This window comes from Poecilia mexicana, unplaced genomic scaffold, assembly GCF_051168715.1.
Source record: "Poecilia mexicana isolate PSO_F unplaced genomic scaffold, ASM5116871v1 scaffold_12, whole genome shotgun sequence".
Lineage (NCBI taxonomy): Eukaryota > Metazoa > Chordata > Actinopteri > Cyprinodontiformes > Poeciliidae > Poecilia > Poecilia mexicana.
Window position 1 is genome coordinate 25516350 of NW_028263381.1, and position 16810 is coordinate 25533159.

The 16810-nt window shown below is 41.1% G+C and overlaps 3 protein-coding genes across 4 annotated transcripts in view; 2 read left to right on the top strand and 1 right to left on the bottom strand.

Annotated features, from left to right (window-relative positions):
- The window catches only part of LOC106911046 (uncharacterized), a 307017-nt gene that overhangs the window by 210835 nt on the left and 79372 nt on the right, over positions 1-16810 (bottom strand). The window lies entirely within an intron of this gene.
- On the top strand, positions 1096-4467 carry LOC148156277 (NLR family CARD domain-containing protein 3-like). Its single transcript, XM_088011186.1, has 2 exons — positions 1096-2860; positions 3044-4467. The coding sequence occupies exons 1-2, from the start codon at positions 1353-1355 to the stop codon at positions 3249-3251; spliced, it is 1716 nt and encodes a 571-aa protein (XP_087867312.1). The 5' UTR covers positions 1096-1352; the 3' UTR covers positions 3252-4467.
- LOC106909373 (potassium voltage-gated channel subfamily V member 2) lies at positions 7543-16763 on the top strand. The gene is made up of 9 exons (XM_014975729.2): positions 7543-7680; positions 8706-8843; positions 9699-9877; positions 10481-10652; positions 13177-13368; positions 13442-13696; positions 14411-14527; positions 14604-14729; positions 15508-16763. The coding sequence occupies exons 1-9, from the start codon at positions 7543-7545 to the stop codon at positions 15805-15807; spliced, it is 1617 nt and encodes a 538-aa protein (XP_014831215.2). The 3' UTR covers positions 15808-16763.

Sequence of the window (16810 nt, forward strand, 5' to 3'; positions counted from 1 at the left end):
CTTCATATCTTCATCTCTGGGTGATGATGATGATGTTCTGCTGCTTCCTGGCTCCATGTCAGACTAACAGTGGGACACATTTCCATCAGCCACTGGGAAATACCTGGTAAACCAGTCTGGTCCATCAGGACTTGGTTCCTGTGTGCATTGTGAGATCAGTTCAGCAGGAAGGAAAGCTTCATGATGTGGTTGGTGAGATCTGCTGGAACTCAACCAGACTGAGCTGATGTGGACCATCAGAGGTTCTGCTGGTTCTTAGTGGATCAGCAGGAACATTAAATCTTTACTTGGATCATCTGGTTCACTGCTCACATCCAGATATCACTTCATGGACCTTTACCTTCTGATTGTCTCTGTGTGGACAGATATAATGTGAGCTCACTGGCTTCCAGGATCTACAGGATCCATTTTAAATCCTCTAGAACATCCAGGAGAGGATCCCACATGGACACACCCACATATCTCAGAGCTCCTCCATGTCCACATCACCTCAGATCCAGTCATCAGAACCTGATGGATGTCCCACACTGTCCTGAAGACCTGTGTGGACAGAACCTTCACTCCACTGTCCCCAAGCTCTGGGACTCTTGGGGACTGTCTCATGCTGCACTTTGCAGACCAGAGGACTGTCAGTCTGTCCAACATCCATTTGGTGTTTGGCTCCATGATTTCAGTCTGATGTTTCCATCATCTATTATTCTGTTCCAGCTGCTGGAGGAAAACATTGTCACTTTTGTGAAGAACAAGCTGAAGAAGATCCACAAGGTTCTGAGTCCAGATTACCCAGAATGCTCAGAGAGTCAGAGAGATGATGATGAGGTGTTGGAAGGTGATGATGAAGAGGAGAGGAGCAGCAGCAGAGAGGCAGTGATGAAGATCACACTGAACTTCCTGAGGAGGATGAAGCAGGAGGAGCTGGCTGACCGTCTGCAGAGTAAGAGGATTTCTACAAAGATTTGACCTGATGGATAAATGACACATTTACTGATGTCTGAAGAAATGGAATCACATTTATTCATCTTTAGAAGATGATTTTGTTTAGTTCCTAACTTTACATTTGTGTTATTTTAGACATTTTTCTTGGAGTTTGCCAACATCATCTAAAATCTGGTCTGAAGAAGAAGTTCCAGTCTGTGTTTGAGGGGATTGCTAAAGCAGGAAGTCCAACCCTTCTGAACCAGATCTACACAGAGCTCTACATCACAGAGGGAGGGACTGGAGAGGTCAATGATGAACATGAGGTCAGACAGATTGAAACAGCATCCAGGAAACCACACAGACCAGAAACAACAATCAGACAAGAAGACATCTTTAAAGTCCCACCTGGAATAGATCAACCAATCAGAACAGTGATGACAAAGGGAGTGGCTGGCATTGGGAAAACAGTCTTAACACAGAAGTTCACTCTGGACTGGGCTGAAGACAAAGCCCACCAGAACATCCACTTCATATTTCCATTCACCTTCAGAGAGCTGAATGTGCTGAGAGAGAAAAAGTTCAGCTTGGTGGAACTTGTTCATCACTTCTTTACTGAGACCAAAGGAATCTGCAGCTTTGAACACTTCCAGGTTCTGTTCATCTTTGATGGCCTGGATGAGAGTCGACTTCCTCTGGACTTCCACAACAAGGAGATCCTGACTGATGCTACAGAGTCCAGCTCAGTGGATGTTCTGCTGACAAACCTCATCAGGGGGAAACTGCTTTCCTCTGCTCTTCTGTGGATAACCACACGACCTGCAGCAGCCAATCAGATCCCTCCTCAGTGTGTTGGCATGGTGACAGAGGTCAGAGGGTTCAATGACCCCCAGAAGGAGGAGTACTTCAGGAAGAGATTCAGAGATGAGCAGCAGGCCAGAAGGATCATCTCCCACATGAAGACGTCACGAACTCTCCACATCATGTGCCACATCCCAGTCTTCTGCTGGATCACTGCTACAGTTCTGGAGGATGTGTTGGAGACCAGAGAGGGAGGAGAGCTGCCCAGAACCCTGACTGAGATGTACATCCACTTCCTGGTGGCTCAGACCAAAGTGAAGAAGGTCAAGTATGATGGAGGAGCTGAAACAGATCCACACTGGAGTCCAGAGAGCAGGAAGATGATCAAGTCTCTGGGAAAACTGGCTTTTGATCAGCTGCAGAAAGGAAACCTGATCTTCTATGGATCAGACCTGACAGAGTGTGGCATCGATATCAGAGCAGCCTCAGTGTACTCAGGAGTGTTCACACAGATCTTTAGAGAGGAGAGAGGGCTGTACCAGGACAAGGTGTTCTGCTTCGTCCATCTGAGTGTTCAGGAGTTTCTGGCTGCTCTCCATGTTCATCTGACCTTCATCAACTCTGGTGTCAACCTGATGGGAGAAACACAAACATCTAAAAAATCTTCATCATCAAATAAACCTAAACTAAAGTCTCTCCATCAGAGAGCTGTTGACCAGGCCTTACAGAGTCCAAATGGACACCTGGACTTGTTCCTCCGTTTCCTCCTGGGACTTTCACTGCAGACCAATCAGAGACTCCTACAAGGTCTGCTGACACAGACAGGAAGTAGCTCACAGACCAATCAGGAAACAGTTCAGTACATCAAGAAGAAGATCAGTGAGAATGTGTCTGCAGAGAAAAGCATCAATCTGTTCCACTGTCTGAATGAAGTGAATGATCGTTCTCTAGTGGAGGAGATCCAGTCTCTGAGGTCAGGAAGTCTCTCCACAGATAAACTGTCTCCTGCTCAGTGGTCAGCTCTGGGTTTCATCTTAATGTCATCAGGAAAAGATCTGGATGTGTTTGACCTGAAGAAATACTCTGCTTCAGAGGAGGCTCTTCTGAGGCTGCTGCCAGTGGTTAAAGCCTCCAACAAAGCTCTGTAAGGACACACATTGTTACTGCAGGTATTGTTGATTGATAGAAAACCGACACTGATGTAACCCAACATAAACAAACTAATGTTGGGTTAGTTTATTTCAATGAAGCAGTTCCTTCATTGACTGGAAAGTAAAACATAAATTAAAAATAGTTTAATACCAGATTTTCCTCCCTGTCTCCTCAGACTGAGTGTCTGTAACCTCTCAGAGAGAAGCTGTGAAGCTCTGTCCTCAGTTCTCAGCTCCCAGTCCTCCAGTCTCAGAGAACTGGACCTGAGTAACAACAACCTGCAGGATTCAGGAGTGAAGCTTCTCACCAGAGTGAAGTTGGCCCCCCACCTTCTTCAAATCAGACACAATTGGTGTCAAACGTTTGTGCTGCTTTGGCTTTGAAGATATAGTGAAAGTGTAAAGGTCAACAGGTCAACCAGCCCCCCAACTTTTATGAAATCAAACAAAATTGGTGTCAAACGTTTGTGCTACATTTTGCTGGCTGACCTCTATAAACTACTTTTAATATCTTTAAAATGATAGCGGCACAAACGAAAATTTTTGCTGCACAAACCGGCACAAACGTAGCCGAGTTGATTGACACCAATTTTGTCTGATTTGAAGAAGGTGGGGGGCCAACTTCACTCAGGAGCTTCAGTCATATCCTGATCATCCAGACAGATTTGACTATCATCATCAGCTGCTGTGTAGAACTGGTCTGACTGGTCGCTGTTACTGGGAGGTTGAGTGGAGAGGAAGAGTTAACCAAAGACTTATAGAAGAATTGAGAGGAGACGAGACTGGAGAGATTGTGTGTTTGGATATAATGATCATTCCTGGAGTCTGAGCTGCTCTGATGATGGTTACTCTGTCAGTCACAACATAGAAACTCGTCTCTCCTCCTCCTCCTCCTCCTCCTCCTCCTCCTCCTCCACCTCCTCTTCCTCCTCCTCCTCCTCCTCCGTCTCTAACAGAGTATCAGTGTATGTGGACTGTCCTGCTGGCATTCTGTCCTTCTACAGAGTCTCCTCTGACTCACTGATCCACCTCCACACCTTCAGCACCACATTCACTGAACCTCTGATTCCTGGATTTGGATTCTGGATTTATGGTTCTTCAGTGTTTCTTTGCTGATTTGAGTCTAAAGATTTTCCTCCAGTCAGAGAAACTCTCTCACTGTTGAACAGATAGTTCATCTCTACAATCTGTCTTGGTGAAACTTTTCTGATTGAGTCCTTGGAAACTTTTTCTTCTTCCAGTCCTTTAAAGATGGAAGCTGGGATTATTCCAGGATTATTCCAGGACTATTCCAGGATCCTCATGTTTTTCTGTTTGTTTCCAGTCGAAGCTTCACACTGAATATCAAGATGTTTCTCTTCTTTTTTCTGTTTCATTATCAGTCAGATTTCCTTGAAATGTTGGACAGTTTTCCTAAATCACTGAACATTCACCGTTTAAACATGTCAGATTTGAATGTCAAATCTTCCTTTTGTCTATTTGTTGCCATAATTCTCCGGGTGTTTTAGTTTCTGTTCAAATTTAGATATTGTGGTAAAGAGTTTTTTTTTATTTGTCAATTCTGCCTTTCAGAAATCTAAATTAAAACATTCCCATCCCATGAAGGTCAGAGGTCAATGCTTTGAAGCATAGAGTGATAAAGTCTTAATATTTTCTGTTTCATTCAGAACTTTTACTGAAACTCAGAACCTGCAGAACATTTTTCACCGTGCAGAAAAAATTCCATATAGTGTAAGATACAGTTTGTTGCAGAGGTTCAAACTTCCTGATGGTGACCTCTCCTCCGTCCCTCACCTTGTCTGGCCACTTTTAATCCTCACTGCAGTGTCAGACTGGAGCTAATCTCTCAGATTAACCAGATTGACACTGAGCTGCAGCAGGAACCAAACGTCTCTCCTCCAACTTATTTCACTGATTAATAACAAGGTTGGATAAAAACATTGAGCTTCTCGTTCCTTAAAGAGTCACGAAGAAAGACTCACCCTGGAACTGCAGGAAACAAGTTAGAAAGTTTATGAAATATAAACATTTTGTTTATGAGATGAAAAAAAAAACATTTGTCTGTAAATCTGTTCTACCCAGCACTCCTTCAGTAGAAGTTTTAGCAAATTAGTTTCCACCAGTTAATTGGGGTTTACTCATTATTCTGCCAGCTTTAATGTTTCGCTGCAGCTTTGTTTTGTTCCTGTTCCTCCAGCTGAACGTTGATCCCCATGAATGTTTCCCCTCATGCAGAACCTGAGCAGAGACATTTATGACCTTTATACCGAGTCCAAGAGGTGGAGGACCGGCTGCTGGTGTCGCCGTCTCACCTTCTGGTGTCTCTGACCAAACACTCCACCCTCAGCATCAACATTTAAAAATGATACAGGATGCAGTTTTCATACTTGCCATTTAAAACAATCTCGTCTAAATATCATATAAAGTGATATAAAAACTTGGCCCAACACATTGATGGTATGGCTGATTACGTATATTTCCACTTTCAAATTTGGTCTCAAACCATCAGGAATTTGGTCCATTAAAGTGTTAATAATAAAATCAAACCTTCTGCTGTTAGTTGAGTAAAGTCTGTTTCCACTAAGAACTGTGAGCGTTTCCTCCAGTCCGTGTTCGGCTTTAATCTCCTGCAGGAAACCAAACCTCCACGTCTCGACTGGAGTCGCCGTGGCAACGCCTTTCAGACATCAGGATGGTGGGTTGAGACTGGATGAGAGCCGATGAGTTGTTTTTATTTAGTGGCAGAGCTGCATTCATCCATTCATCATCCCAGTTTTCCTGCCATGCAGATTAATCTCCACTAATCTGAAGCTTGGAGACCAAAATGTCACAAACTGGGATTAAGAGAGTTGAGATGTTGAAATCACCAAATCTGCCCAACATTATGGCAATTACTCACTGTGTAGCAAAAACAATCCTTTAAGAGAGATTAAAAACTCTTAACATGAAATGTAATGGAGCAGTTCTAATAAAAGTAAAAAAAAAAATACTGCTCTTTATAACAAATTATGAAAAAGAAACATATTAGAAATATTATTTTGAAGCAATCTCTAATTTATAACTTTGCCAAATACATATAGTCTAAAAAACCTTTTAGATAAAGAGGAAAACTGTTGTATGGAGGGCTAAACATGCCTTTATCAAGATATGGATAATCGCCATTCACATCATAATATGTAGATCTAACCAAATCATAACTAGATTAGCTTGCAAAGCTAACATCTTGTTTTCCACATATGAAAATTGTAATCTTTTGATTAAAACACATTGTGTCCTGGTCCTGGATGACTCTAGAACAAGGAAAAGTTACGGACAACAGGGACAGCACAGTTAAATGTTTTATTGAACAGAAAAAAAGTTTTCAATTATATTTTCTGCACGGACATCAAATCGGCACCGGATCATCACTGGAAGACGGGGAGATGATTAATGGATGTGATAAGATAACTGCACAGGAGGGAGTCTGGATCTTACTTTATGAAGCAGAGGAGGCGATCAGGTGGGATGCAGAGCATCCACAGATACGGTGGTTGGCTGCTGGACTGGGTGAATAGTGATCGGTTTGCTTTCTAGGTTGCTTGACTGGAGGAGATGGATGGTTGGTGGGTGGACAGGCAGGAGAGGAGCCACAGGTGCTCTGAACGAGAGACAGATGCTGAGGGAGGAAATCCACAGGACCGGAGAATCAGCGTGGAAGCTGAGCGCTCAGGACCTATGAGGAAGGATGAGATCGAAGGGAAGCGAGACCAGAAAGTGTCTGTGATAGCACAGCAAACGCAGTAGAACCAGGAGTAGTAAACCATCTGGTGTCTGTCTCTGGGAATCCAGTCCTCTAAGCTCCTTGATGAGCGAAATGCATGTCACCTGGAAGCAGCACCTGCCCACCACACCCTGCAGAGGAGGAAGAGGAGAGCAGACATCCCACCAACACCAAACTGTCTGTGGATAAGACACGTATACTTTTACCCAGTTTTATCTGCTATGATGAGCATAAGAGAAATAAAAAGATAAGAGAATAAAGATGTAAGAGAATATAGTCAATATTACAAGAATAAAATGAAAATAAAGAAATAAAACTATGAGAATAATTGAAAACAATATGAGAATAATATGAAAATAAAGTGATATTATGAATGATGATAATAGTTGTACCATTTTGAATATAATATAAGAATAATGAGAGAAAAGTCATATGAGTTTATTCTTGTATTATTTGAACTTTGAGTTCTCATTATTCTTAGATTCTATTCTCATAATTTTGACTTCATTTTATTTTTATTTTATTTTCTAATACTCTGTAATCGGAAACATTTAAATAACTATGTAAGTTTTTTTAAATTATATTCTGTATTTTAGGACTCTTTTGTAGCTCCATAAAACTATTAAAAAAACAAATTTGAACCTTCAACTCATACCAGCACATTTTCTCCACTCATGCATAATGATGCCTATAAAGTGTTTAAAGATTTAAGTGTTTAGCTCATGATCTCTGCAAATCCAGCAGATTTGTGATGACATGGTGGGATGAGAGAGAAACGGAGGGAAGAGGATGACAGCATTTAAAACTTTAAGCACCAGATCATCTCTGAGAGAGGAAATGATTTCAGACCAGGATGTTTCTGTTGGTCTGGTTTACTGGATGTTTGTAGGAATGCGTCCGCTCTGAGCGATCAGCATGTTGAACCACCTCAGGGCTCGGAGCAGGAGTCTGTTCTGCAGCTACAAGCCCGGCGGACAGATCCACCAGGTCCAGGAACCGATCGATCACCTGGACCTGATCAGCTCCTTCATCAAGCCATGGAACTCCATGCAGGTCAGATCACTTCAGTTAGGATTTAACTGCTGATTTGGTTTTTCTCTTTTCTAAAGCAGGAAAAGCAAAACCTTACATTGGATGTCAAAATTCTTCAAAAGTTTGTTAAAATTTCAGGTTTTTGTTTCTCAATTAGACTGAAAACAAATAATTTTGCAGATTTTTTGGTTAGATTGTTGTGGTGATTAGTTTTGTTCTTTAAACTTCTTTATTAATTTTAAGCTTTTAATTGCAGAAAAGCATTATGCTTTTCAAAATGTTAACTTTTTGCTCAGAATTTCTTAGTTTAAAAAGTCTGATTTTTTTCTTCAGTTTCCCTGATTCTCTCCCGTATTTTTGATTTATTTAAATGTTTGTTTTTCTTTTTTCTCATGTTTTGGGGACTCATAACATTGGTATTCTTGAGAGATATTTTACAGTCAAACGAGATAAAGATCGACCTGCAGCTGTTTTATTTGTGGTGGAGTTTCTCTTCCTTCCTCAGTATGATACTGCCACCACCATGCCGGAGAGCTAAGGCAGTGCTGTTATGTTTGAAAGAACTACCTCAACCCGTTCATCCTTTATTCTCATCTGACCACAAAACCCAGAACTTATTTGGCTTCCTAGCAGCAATGACCTAGTATCAATAAGTGAAGGTAGAGCTGAAGTGATTAATCGTGATTAATAGACAAATGAAATAATCGTCAACTAATTTAGTAATTGATTGTTAACTGGAGAATACAGACTCAAAAAGGCCAGACTCGTCCTTTGCTACAGAGAATGTGCCGATTTTTATCTAATTAATCCCTAGAATAAACGATTACTCGTCAGACTAATCGTTTATTCATCAGGCTAATTGATTAATCACCAGACAAATCAATTAATCGACAGAATAATCTGATACCATTCAGTTGTTTACTGGCTGGTATTTAAATGCTTGTCTAACCTGTGTTGTTTCCTCCAGCTCATTGGGTTTATTCATGATTCTGTAAGGCTGAACTGCAGTTTTGTTTCGTTCTTGTCGAATGTTTCCTCTTATTCAGGACCTGAGCAGAGACATCTACGACCTTTACGCCGAGTACGAGCGCGAAGAGGTGGAGGACCGGCTGCCGGTGTCGCCGTCTCACGTCCTGATGTCTCCAACCAAACACCTGACCCTCAACATCAACGTTGGAGGAACGGTACTAGAAAACCCTGCAGGAACGCTGCTCACCTGGTTTCTACTTAAAAAAAACTGAACAAGCTATTAATGATGTCAATTTTATTGGAAGAACAATAATAGCAACATGTGTTGTTTTTATGTGAAGGCTTACTACTATAATTATTGATATATTAACAGTAATAATTTTATTATAGTTATTGTTGTAAAAATAATACAAAAAAGCAAAAACAGTCAAAGTAAGACAAAAAATTAAATAAGAAAAATAAAGTAATAAATAAAACATTATTGCAAACTAGATTGAAAGATTAACAAATGTACAATCAAAGTAATAAAATATTGCATTGCATCACTTTTTATTATTGTTACATACATTCATTCTATTTATATGGTAACTGATAAAATTGGATTCTGACCAGATTTTTTTTTCTTTGATTTATCTTTTTAAATCTACTTTCTTAAAGGTTTTATTGGCTCTAGTGGCCTTTATTTGATAGTTAATTGACAAGAAAGTGGGTAATGAGAGAAAGGGGAAGACATGTAGCAAAGGTCACCAAGGCCGGAAATCAAACCTGCGACAGCTGCGTCAAGGACTAGGGCCTCCATATGTTGGCCTAACCCCTGCACCACCACAGCACACCCCAAATTTACTTTCACTTTTAATGTTAATGTATAACTTTTATTTTCTCAATTCTCTGCATAATCAATATTTTATTTTTTTGCACTTTTGTTATCCCATACTTGCCAATTGAATTACAGACTTCTACCAGTGGAAATTGCAGTTGTGTGGTTCAAAATACTTTGATTTAGTATTTGTGACTCAGAAAAGCTCAGTTGCTCCAACATTTTCATGAACTTTTTAAACTTCTTCTCCCAGATTTACCTCCTGCCGTACAGATTAGCCGCTCGCTACCCAAAGACCCGGATCGGCCGTTTGGCCACGTACACGGACCACAGCAAGAAGCTGGACCTCTGTGACGATTACATCGTCCAGAGCAACGAGTTCTTCTTTGATCGAGACCCAAAAGTTTTCCACAACATCTTCAACTTCTACAGGTCAGATGAAAGACAAAGCGCTTGTTATAGATCTACGCTTAACAGAAATGCATAAAGTATCAAAAATTGTACTCAAGTAAGATTAGCACTACTTAAACATGTTATTACTCTAGTAAAAGTAAAAAGTATCCAACTAAAACATTACTCAAGTAAGAGTAAAAACGTATTTGGTAAAAAGTCGAATTATCATTAATTCAGTATTTTAAAATTCCATCATCAGATGGACCAAAATATAAAGTTTAGTGAAATTTTAGGTATTTTAAGGATCAAAATGGAAATAATTTATATAGTTTAAAAAAAATCAGGCAAAATAATATTTTTCCAAATCAGTTTCTTAAAACTTAAGAAACTTTAACACAAACTGCAGGTGTGTGTCTGTTTCTGGTGAATTTTTGGTTAAAACATGTTTGTTTTTCATTCAGTGGGTAAAAAATCCAGAAATTTTACTCCAGTAAGAGCAGAGATACTTTATAATAACATTACTCAAAGTAGTAAAAATACTCCTAATGTACATTTTTTCAAAAGTTACTCATGCAAACATAATTGAGTAAATGTAACTAGTTACTACACAGCTCTGACAGTCGGTTCTCACCGGTCCAACAGAACCGGAGTGCTGTGCATTAAGGAGGAGTTGTGTCCGCATCACTTCCTGGAGGAGATCCACTACTGGGGCGTGAGGATCAAATACACACATCGCTGCTGCCGCATCTCGTTTGAGGAGCGGCAGGACGAGCTGAACGAGCAGCTGAAGGTCCAGAAGGAGCTGCTGGCCGAGGTGGGTCCAACAGAACCTCCTCGAACTGCAACAACTGGCAGCAGCTGCACTGCAAAAACACAAAGCCGAAACTAGACCAACAATTTTTGGTCTAGTTTCGAACGCAAATATCTTAGTTCACCTGAAATAAGACAAAACTTTTAAGCAGGAAATAGGATCTTGTTTTGAGCCAATAATTTCTTAGTATTAATGAAAAATTACTAGTTCAAATGAGCCGTTTCAAAAACCTTTCAAATGTAATGTCACAAATCAGAAGGCACTGCTCTGTTACCTAGCAACCCCAGCTAAGTCCAGCATGTTACCTAGCAACCCCAACTAAGTCCAGCATGTTACCTAGCAACCCCAACTAAGTCCAGTATGTTACCTAGCAACCCCAACTAAGTCCAGCATGTTACCTAGCAACCCCAGCTAAGTCCAGCATGTTACCTAGCAACCCCAGCTAAGTCCAGCATGTTACCTAGCAACCCCAACTAAGTCCAGCATGTTACCTAGCAACCCCAACTAAGTCCAGCATGTTAGCTAGCAACCTCAGCCAGTTTTAACTTCGTATGCTTTGTATATTGGCAAGAAAAATTTGCTTTTTAAAGTCAATAATTCCCTAAATTTGATGAAAAAGTTCTAGTTCACACAGCAGATATGTAAACATATCGTTATCGTTGGACCGTTCATGCAGATCTGAACAGTCCAATTCTGAACTTTCCACCTTTGTGCCACTTTCTTCTGTGGAACAAAATTATACCCGCTAAATTTAGTTAGCAGATAACTGAACGGTCATGTCGCATTTTATCCAACTTTTACTTCAGTGACGTAAAACATGCGTCATAGTTCTGCAGGAGAAGCCAGACGCGGTAAATTCAGACATAAACCATGGCTAAAGCTAGCTGTCGTTAGCATTAGCAGTGTTTTCTTTTTAGCTGCTTCCTTTACCGTTATTACTTTACTTTCCAGTGTTCACATAGAAGTCTGATGGTGGTTGTTTAGTTATTAGCATGAACAACCAGGCAAAAAATATTGGATTTTAGCAAACAATAACGTTGGAGTTTGTTGCTTCAGGTTAGATTTAAATAATTGTAGGATTTGGCAAAGATTGGGGGATGTTTAATGTGTAAAACACTTTAATTAAGAGAGGAAGTGTCACTTTGTCATCATCATCAACAGCAGGAAACCTTAAACAGCAGTAAAACCAGAGTATGAATAGGATAATGTTTCAGTTATTCATCTTTATTTTCGCTGGTGATTTTTTTTCCACCTGAGGTTTTAAGTCAGTAATCTGCTGCCTGACCCCGAGTCTATCTGACCCACATGATGCCGTCGTCTTGACAGATGGGCAGCAGAGTAATCTGCTTCTTGGCCCAGATTCAGCCAGATGTTTCGCCATCGCTTTGTTTCCCCAGCAGCATTAAAACACAAAGAAAAGAAAGATAACCAGAGGAAACACAAACAGCAGATTTTATTCAGTTCTTTCATTAAGGAAAAAAAATGGTTAAATCATGTTTTAACTGGGTTTAAACTGTAATTTTATAAATCAAATTAATCAAACTCAGACCTGATCATTATTTGATAAAAATATCTGAGTTTTGATTTTTACATTTTAAATGTCCAACAGAATCAGCTTTGGTACGTTAGCTTGTTTAAACACAACTAAATATTTTACAGTGTTTGATCTGAATGTTTGTGTAAAATGTTGAGATAAAAATCAATTTTCTATGATCTTCTGAGGCTGGAAGCGATGGATGGATGGATGGATGGATGGATGGATGGATGGATGGATGGATGGATGGATGGGTGGATGGATGGATGGATGGATGGATGGATGGATGGATGGATGGATGGATGGATGGATGGATGGATGGATGGGTGGATGGATGAACGATTGGATGGATGAACAGTTGAAGGAACGGTTGGATGAACATTTGGATGAACGGTTGGATGAACGGTTGGATGGATGAACAGTTGGATGGATGAACAGTTGGATGGATGAATATTTAGATGAACGGTTGGATGAACGGTTGGATGAACGGTTGGATGAAGGGTTGGATGGATGAAAAGTTGGATGGATGAACATTTGGATAAACGGTTGGATGAAGGGTTGGATGGATGAAAAGTTGGATGGATGAACATTTGGATGAACGGTTGGATGAACGGTTGGATGGATGAACAGTTGGATGGATGAATATTTAGATGAACATTTGGATGAACAGTTGGATGAACGGTTGGATGGATGAACAGTTGGATGGATGAACAGTTGGATGGATGAATATTTAGATGAACGGTTGGATGAACGGTTGGATGAACGGTTGGATGAAGGGTTGGATGGATGAAAAGTTGGATGGATGAACATTTGGATAAACGGTTGGATGAAGGGTTGGATGGATGAACAGTTGGATGGATGAACATTTGGATGAACGGTTGGATGAACGGTTGGATGGATGAACAGTTGGATGGATGAATATTTAGATGAACGGTTGGATGAACGGTTGGATGAACGGTTGGATCCTGACAGAGTAAGTCTCTCCGCCCTCAGCTGGAGCTGGAGGAAAGCGACTCCATGTTTGATCACATGACCTTTGGCCCGACCCGGAGGAAGATCTGGAACCTGACGGAGAAACCGTTTTCCTCCATCACCGCCAAGCTGATGGGCGTGGCCTCCTCCTTCTTCGTGCTGGTCTCCCTGGTTGCCATGACGCTCAACACCGTGGACGAGATGCAGTACAAGGTTCGGTATTTAAACCCAGAGGGAAACGGTTCTGGACCGGTCCCGTCTCACCTGCGGTTCTGACCCGCTGCAGACGCCATCGGGCCAGCCCAGCGGACGGTTCTACGGCGAGGGCATCGAGACGCTCTGCATAGCCTTCTTCACCCTGGAGTACCTGCTGCGGCTGGTCTCCACGCCGGACCTGAAGAGCTTCATGCGCAGCGTCCTGAACACGGTGGACCTGATCGCCATCCTGCCGCACTACCTGCAGATGCTGCTGGAGGGCTTCGAGGACGAGGACGTCCACCGCCACGCCGGGGACATCGAGACTGTCGCACGCGTCGGCAAGGTAACACCACAGCACTCCACACTGCATGCTAATCCGCTAATAGCTGAGCTAATTGTCTTTTAGCACTTTAGCTAACTTTGAAAAATATTTAGCGCACTTAGCTTCCCTTCATGCTAAAGCGCTAATTTACTTGTCTGTTTTGTAAACTTCCAGCTACACAAAGTTTGATATAAGATGTAATTTTAATTGAAGTTAGCGCTTTAGCAATGGATTCCGGTCTTTACTGTGTTGGTATAGCGTTTTAACATTTGATTAAATAACATGTTGGTCCACTATATACCATGCTGGTTTAGGGATTTAGCTTTAGAATTTAATAAATACAATTTTGGTGAAGCAATTTAGCATTAGATTCAGCTGAATATCATGTTGGAGTAGCGTTTTATGTGAGCTTCAGCTAACTACCATGTTGGTGTACCGCTTTAGCATTAGCTTCAACTAAATACGTACGATGTTGGTGTAGCGATTTAGTGTTAGGCTCCGCTAAATTATGTGTTGGTGTTGTGCTTTGATGTCAGTTTCAGCTAAATACTAAATGTAGCATTTAGCATTAGCTTCCGATAAATGTTGTGTTGACGTGTCGCTTTAGCATTAGTGGAACTATTGTTTATGATTAGCGCATTAGACTTGATTAAGCTAACCTTTTAGTTAGCGGTGTCCTCCGCCGATGCTCCAGGGTTTTTGAATTGTGGATCTTCTGTGTGTTTTTCCTCCAAGGTGGGTCAGGTTCTGAGGATCATGCGTCTGATGAGAATCTTCAGGATCCTGAAGCTGGCCCGTCACTCCACTGGGTTAAGAGCGTTTGGGTTTACGCTGAGGCAGTGCTACCAGCAGGTCCGGATCCCAACGGTGTGAGGACCAGACCTGGTTTGGTTGATGTTGGTGATTCACGTCCTTCTTGTCGCTGCAGGTGGGCTGTCTGCTGCTCTTCATCGCCATGGGGATCTTCATGTTCTCCGCCATGGTGTACAGCGTGGAGCACGACGTCTACAACACCAACTTCACCTCCATGCCTCACGCCTGGTGGTGGGCCGCGGTGAGTCCACTCTACAAGGCTTTGACTAGACCATTAGATCGCAGTCACCGGCTGGATCAGAGGCGGCTTTACTTCCAGGTTCTTCTTACTGTAGGAAGAAGGAAAGTAGGACATTTACAAGGCGTGAAGGAATCAGGAGACAAAGAAGGAAAGGACACTAGGAAGAAAGGAACGAGATAAGGAGGGAAAAACACTTGCAAGGAATGAAGGAAGGAAACCAGGATGAGAGGAAGGAAGAAACAAGGAAAGAAAGGAAGACACTAGCAAGAAAAGAATAAGAGGGAAGGAAATAAATGAAGGACACTTGCAAGGAATAAAGGAACGAAGAACACTAGGAAGGGAGGAAGGAGACAAGAAAGGAAGGAGGAAATAAAGAATTAAGGCAAGGTGGAAGGAAGGAACTAGGAGACAAAGAAAGAAGTTGTGGAGGAAGCAAGGAAAGGAGGACATTAGGAAGAGCAAAATTAGATAAGGAAGGAATTCAGGGAAGAATGAAATAAAACATTAGCAAGAAAGGAACAATACAAGGAAGGACAGATATAATGAAAGAAGGAAGAAAACCGGGAAGAGAGGAGGGAATAAGCAAACGAGGCAACAGGAAGGAAGAAAGGACACTAGGATGAGAGGATAAAGGAATCAATGAAACTTTGTTCCCTTAATAAATGAAGTTGTTTAAATAAAACTGTTGATCCAAATATAGCAATACATTTAAGATAAAATACTTTTCAATAGAGAAATAAAAGTAAAGCAGGGCGTCTCCTCCTGTCTGCTGGTCCAGGTGAGCATCTCCACGGTGGGATACGGCGACATGCTCCCAGAAACCAACCTGGGCCGCGTCTTCGCCTTCGCCTGCATCTCGTTCGGCGTCATCCTGAACGGCATGCCCATCTCCATCCTCTACAACAAGTTCTCCGACTACTACACCAAGCTCAAGTCCCACGAGTTCGCCATGGTCAGCAGGGCGCGGGGGAAGGTCCGCTTCATCAAGAGGGCCGCCAAGCGCTTCGCCGACTGCTGCGACGACGTCGCTCAGCTGAAGCAACATGGAGGGCGGCGGTTGATGGTCGCCAACGACTGAACTCCAAAAACTGAACCTCCATCCATCAGCCTGTCGTTCCCTGGAGAAAACTAAAGCAAACAACCCAAACACTGTAAATTCAGCTTTGTTGCTGCAACTGCATGAAGCTGGACTGATATGGAGCGCCATTAGAGTCTAAAATTAACAGCAGTAATTTGTGTTTTTCAGCCTGTAATAACAGAAAAACATTGGTTGGCCATATTTCAAAGGCATATTGTCACCATGTTATTCATTACTAAATATTTAGTTTCAAGCTAAATGTTTAAACTAAATATTTAGCTTGCTAACAAAATGGTTAGCTCAAAGCTAAATAATTAGTCTCAAAACAACTAATTAGCTTATAGTTAATATTTAGCATGAAACTATTTAGCTTGATAAGTATTTAGTTCAAAGAGAATAATTAGTTAGCAATCAAAATATTTTCTTTGAAGCTAAGAATTGAGTATGAAGCTAAATATTTAGTTTGAAGCTCTGGTTTTTATGAATTAATGCTTAATATGGTGAAATTATGACTTAAAGGATGAACCAGGACTAAATGGCTTAGTAACCCAAAATATTGCTGATAATTTTTGACTGTGCAACTTTACAAACGCTCCACAATTCTTGAGGAGTTTTTGGACTTTTCCACCTGGATGTTGGAAATGTTTTGACAAGACTACATTTCTGTTTGGGTCAGACAAAAGCAATACCTGACACATTCTAGAAAAAACTTTTGATGTAGCATATTAGCTAATAATGCTCAGTTTTTCTGTATTTAAATGAAAGTAACGTGAAATTATAAACAGATAGAAAATATAACTTTTCTACAAAACTTTTGTCCTTTTCATTGTTTTAAAGAAACTTCACTGTGGATTTGTGGCACACATTTCTGCATTTACAAATAGAACCTGCCAAAAAAATAAAGACCAAATGGAGGAAGTAAATTCAAAACAGTGCCATAAATTTTAGTTTTTAATATCTCCAGTTATTTGTGGTATATTTGTTTCGCCCTCAGAAACTAACA

Coding starts and splice junctions, on each gene's coding strand:
- LOC148156277 (XM_088011186.1), top strand. CDS start 1,353: ATGACAAAGGGAGTGGCTGGCATTGGGAAAACAGTCTTAACACAGAAG. Junction 2,861..3,043: donor AAAGCCTCCAACAAAGCTCT/GTAAGGACACAC, acceptor CTGTCTCCTCAG/ACTGAGTGTCTGTAACCTCT.
- LOC106909373 (XM_014975729.2), top strand. CDS start 7,543: ATGTTGAACCACCTCAGGGCTCGGAGCAGGAGTCTGTTCTGCAGCTAC. Junction 7,681..8,705: donor AGCCATGGAACTCCATGCAG/GTCAGATCACTT, acceptor CCTCTTATTCAG/GACCTGAGCAGAGACATCTA. Junction 14,730..15,507: donor ACGCCTGGTGGTGGGCCGCG/GTGAGTCCACTC, acceptor CTGCTGGTCCAG/GTGAGCATCTCCACGGTGGG.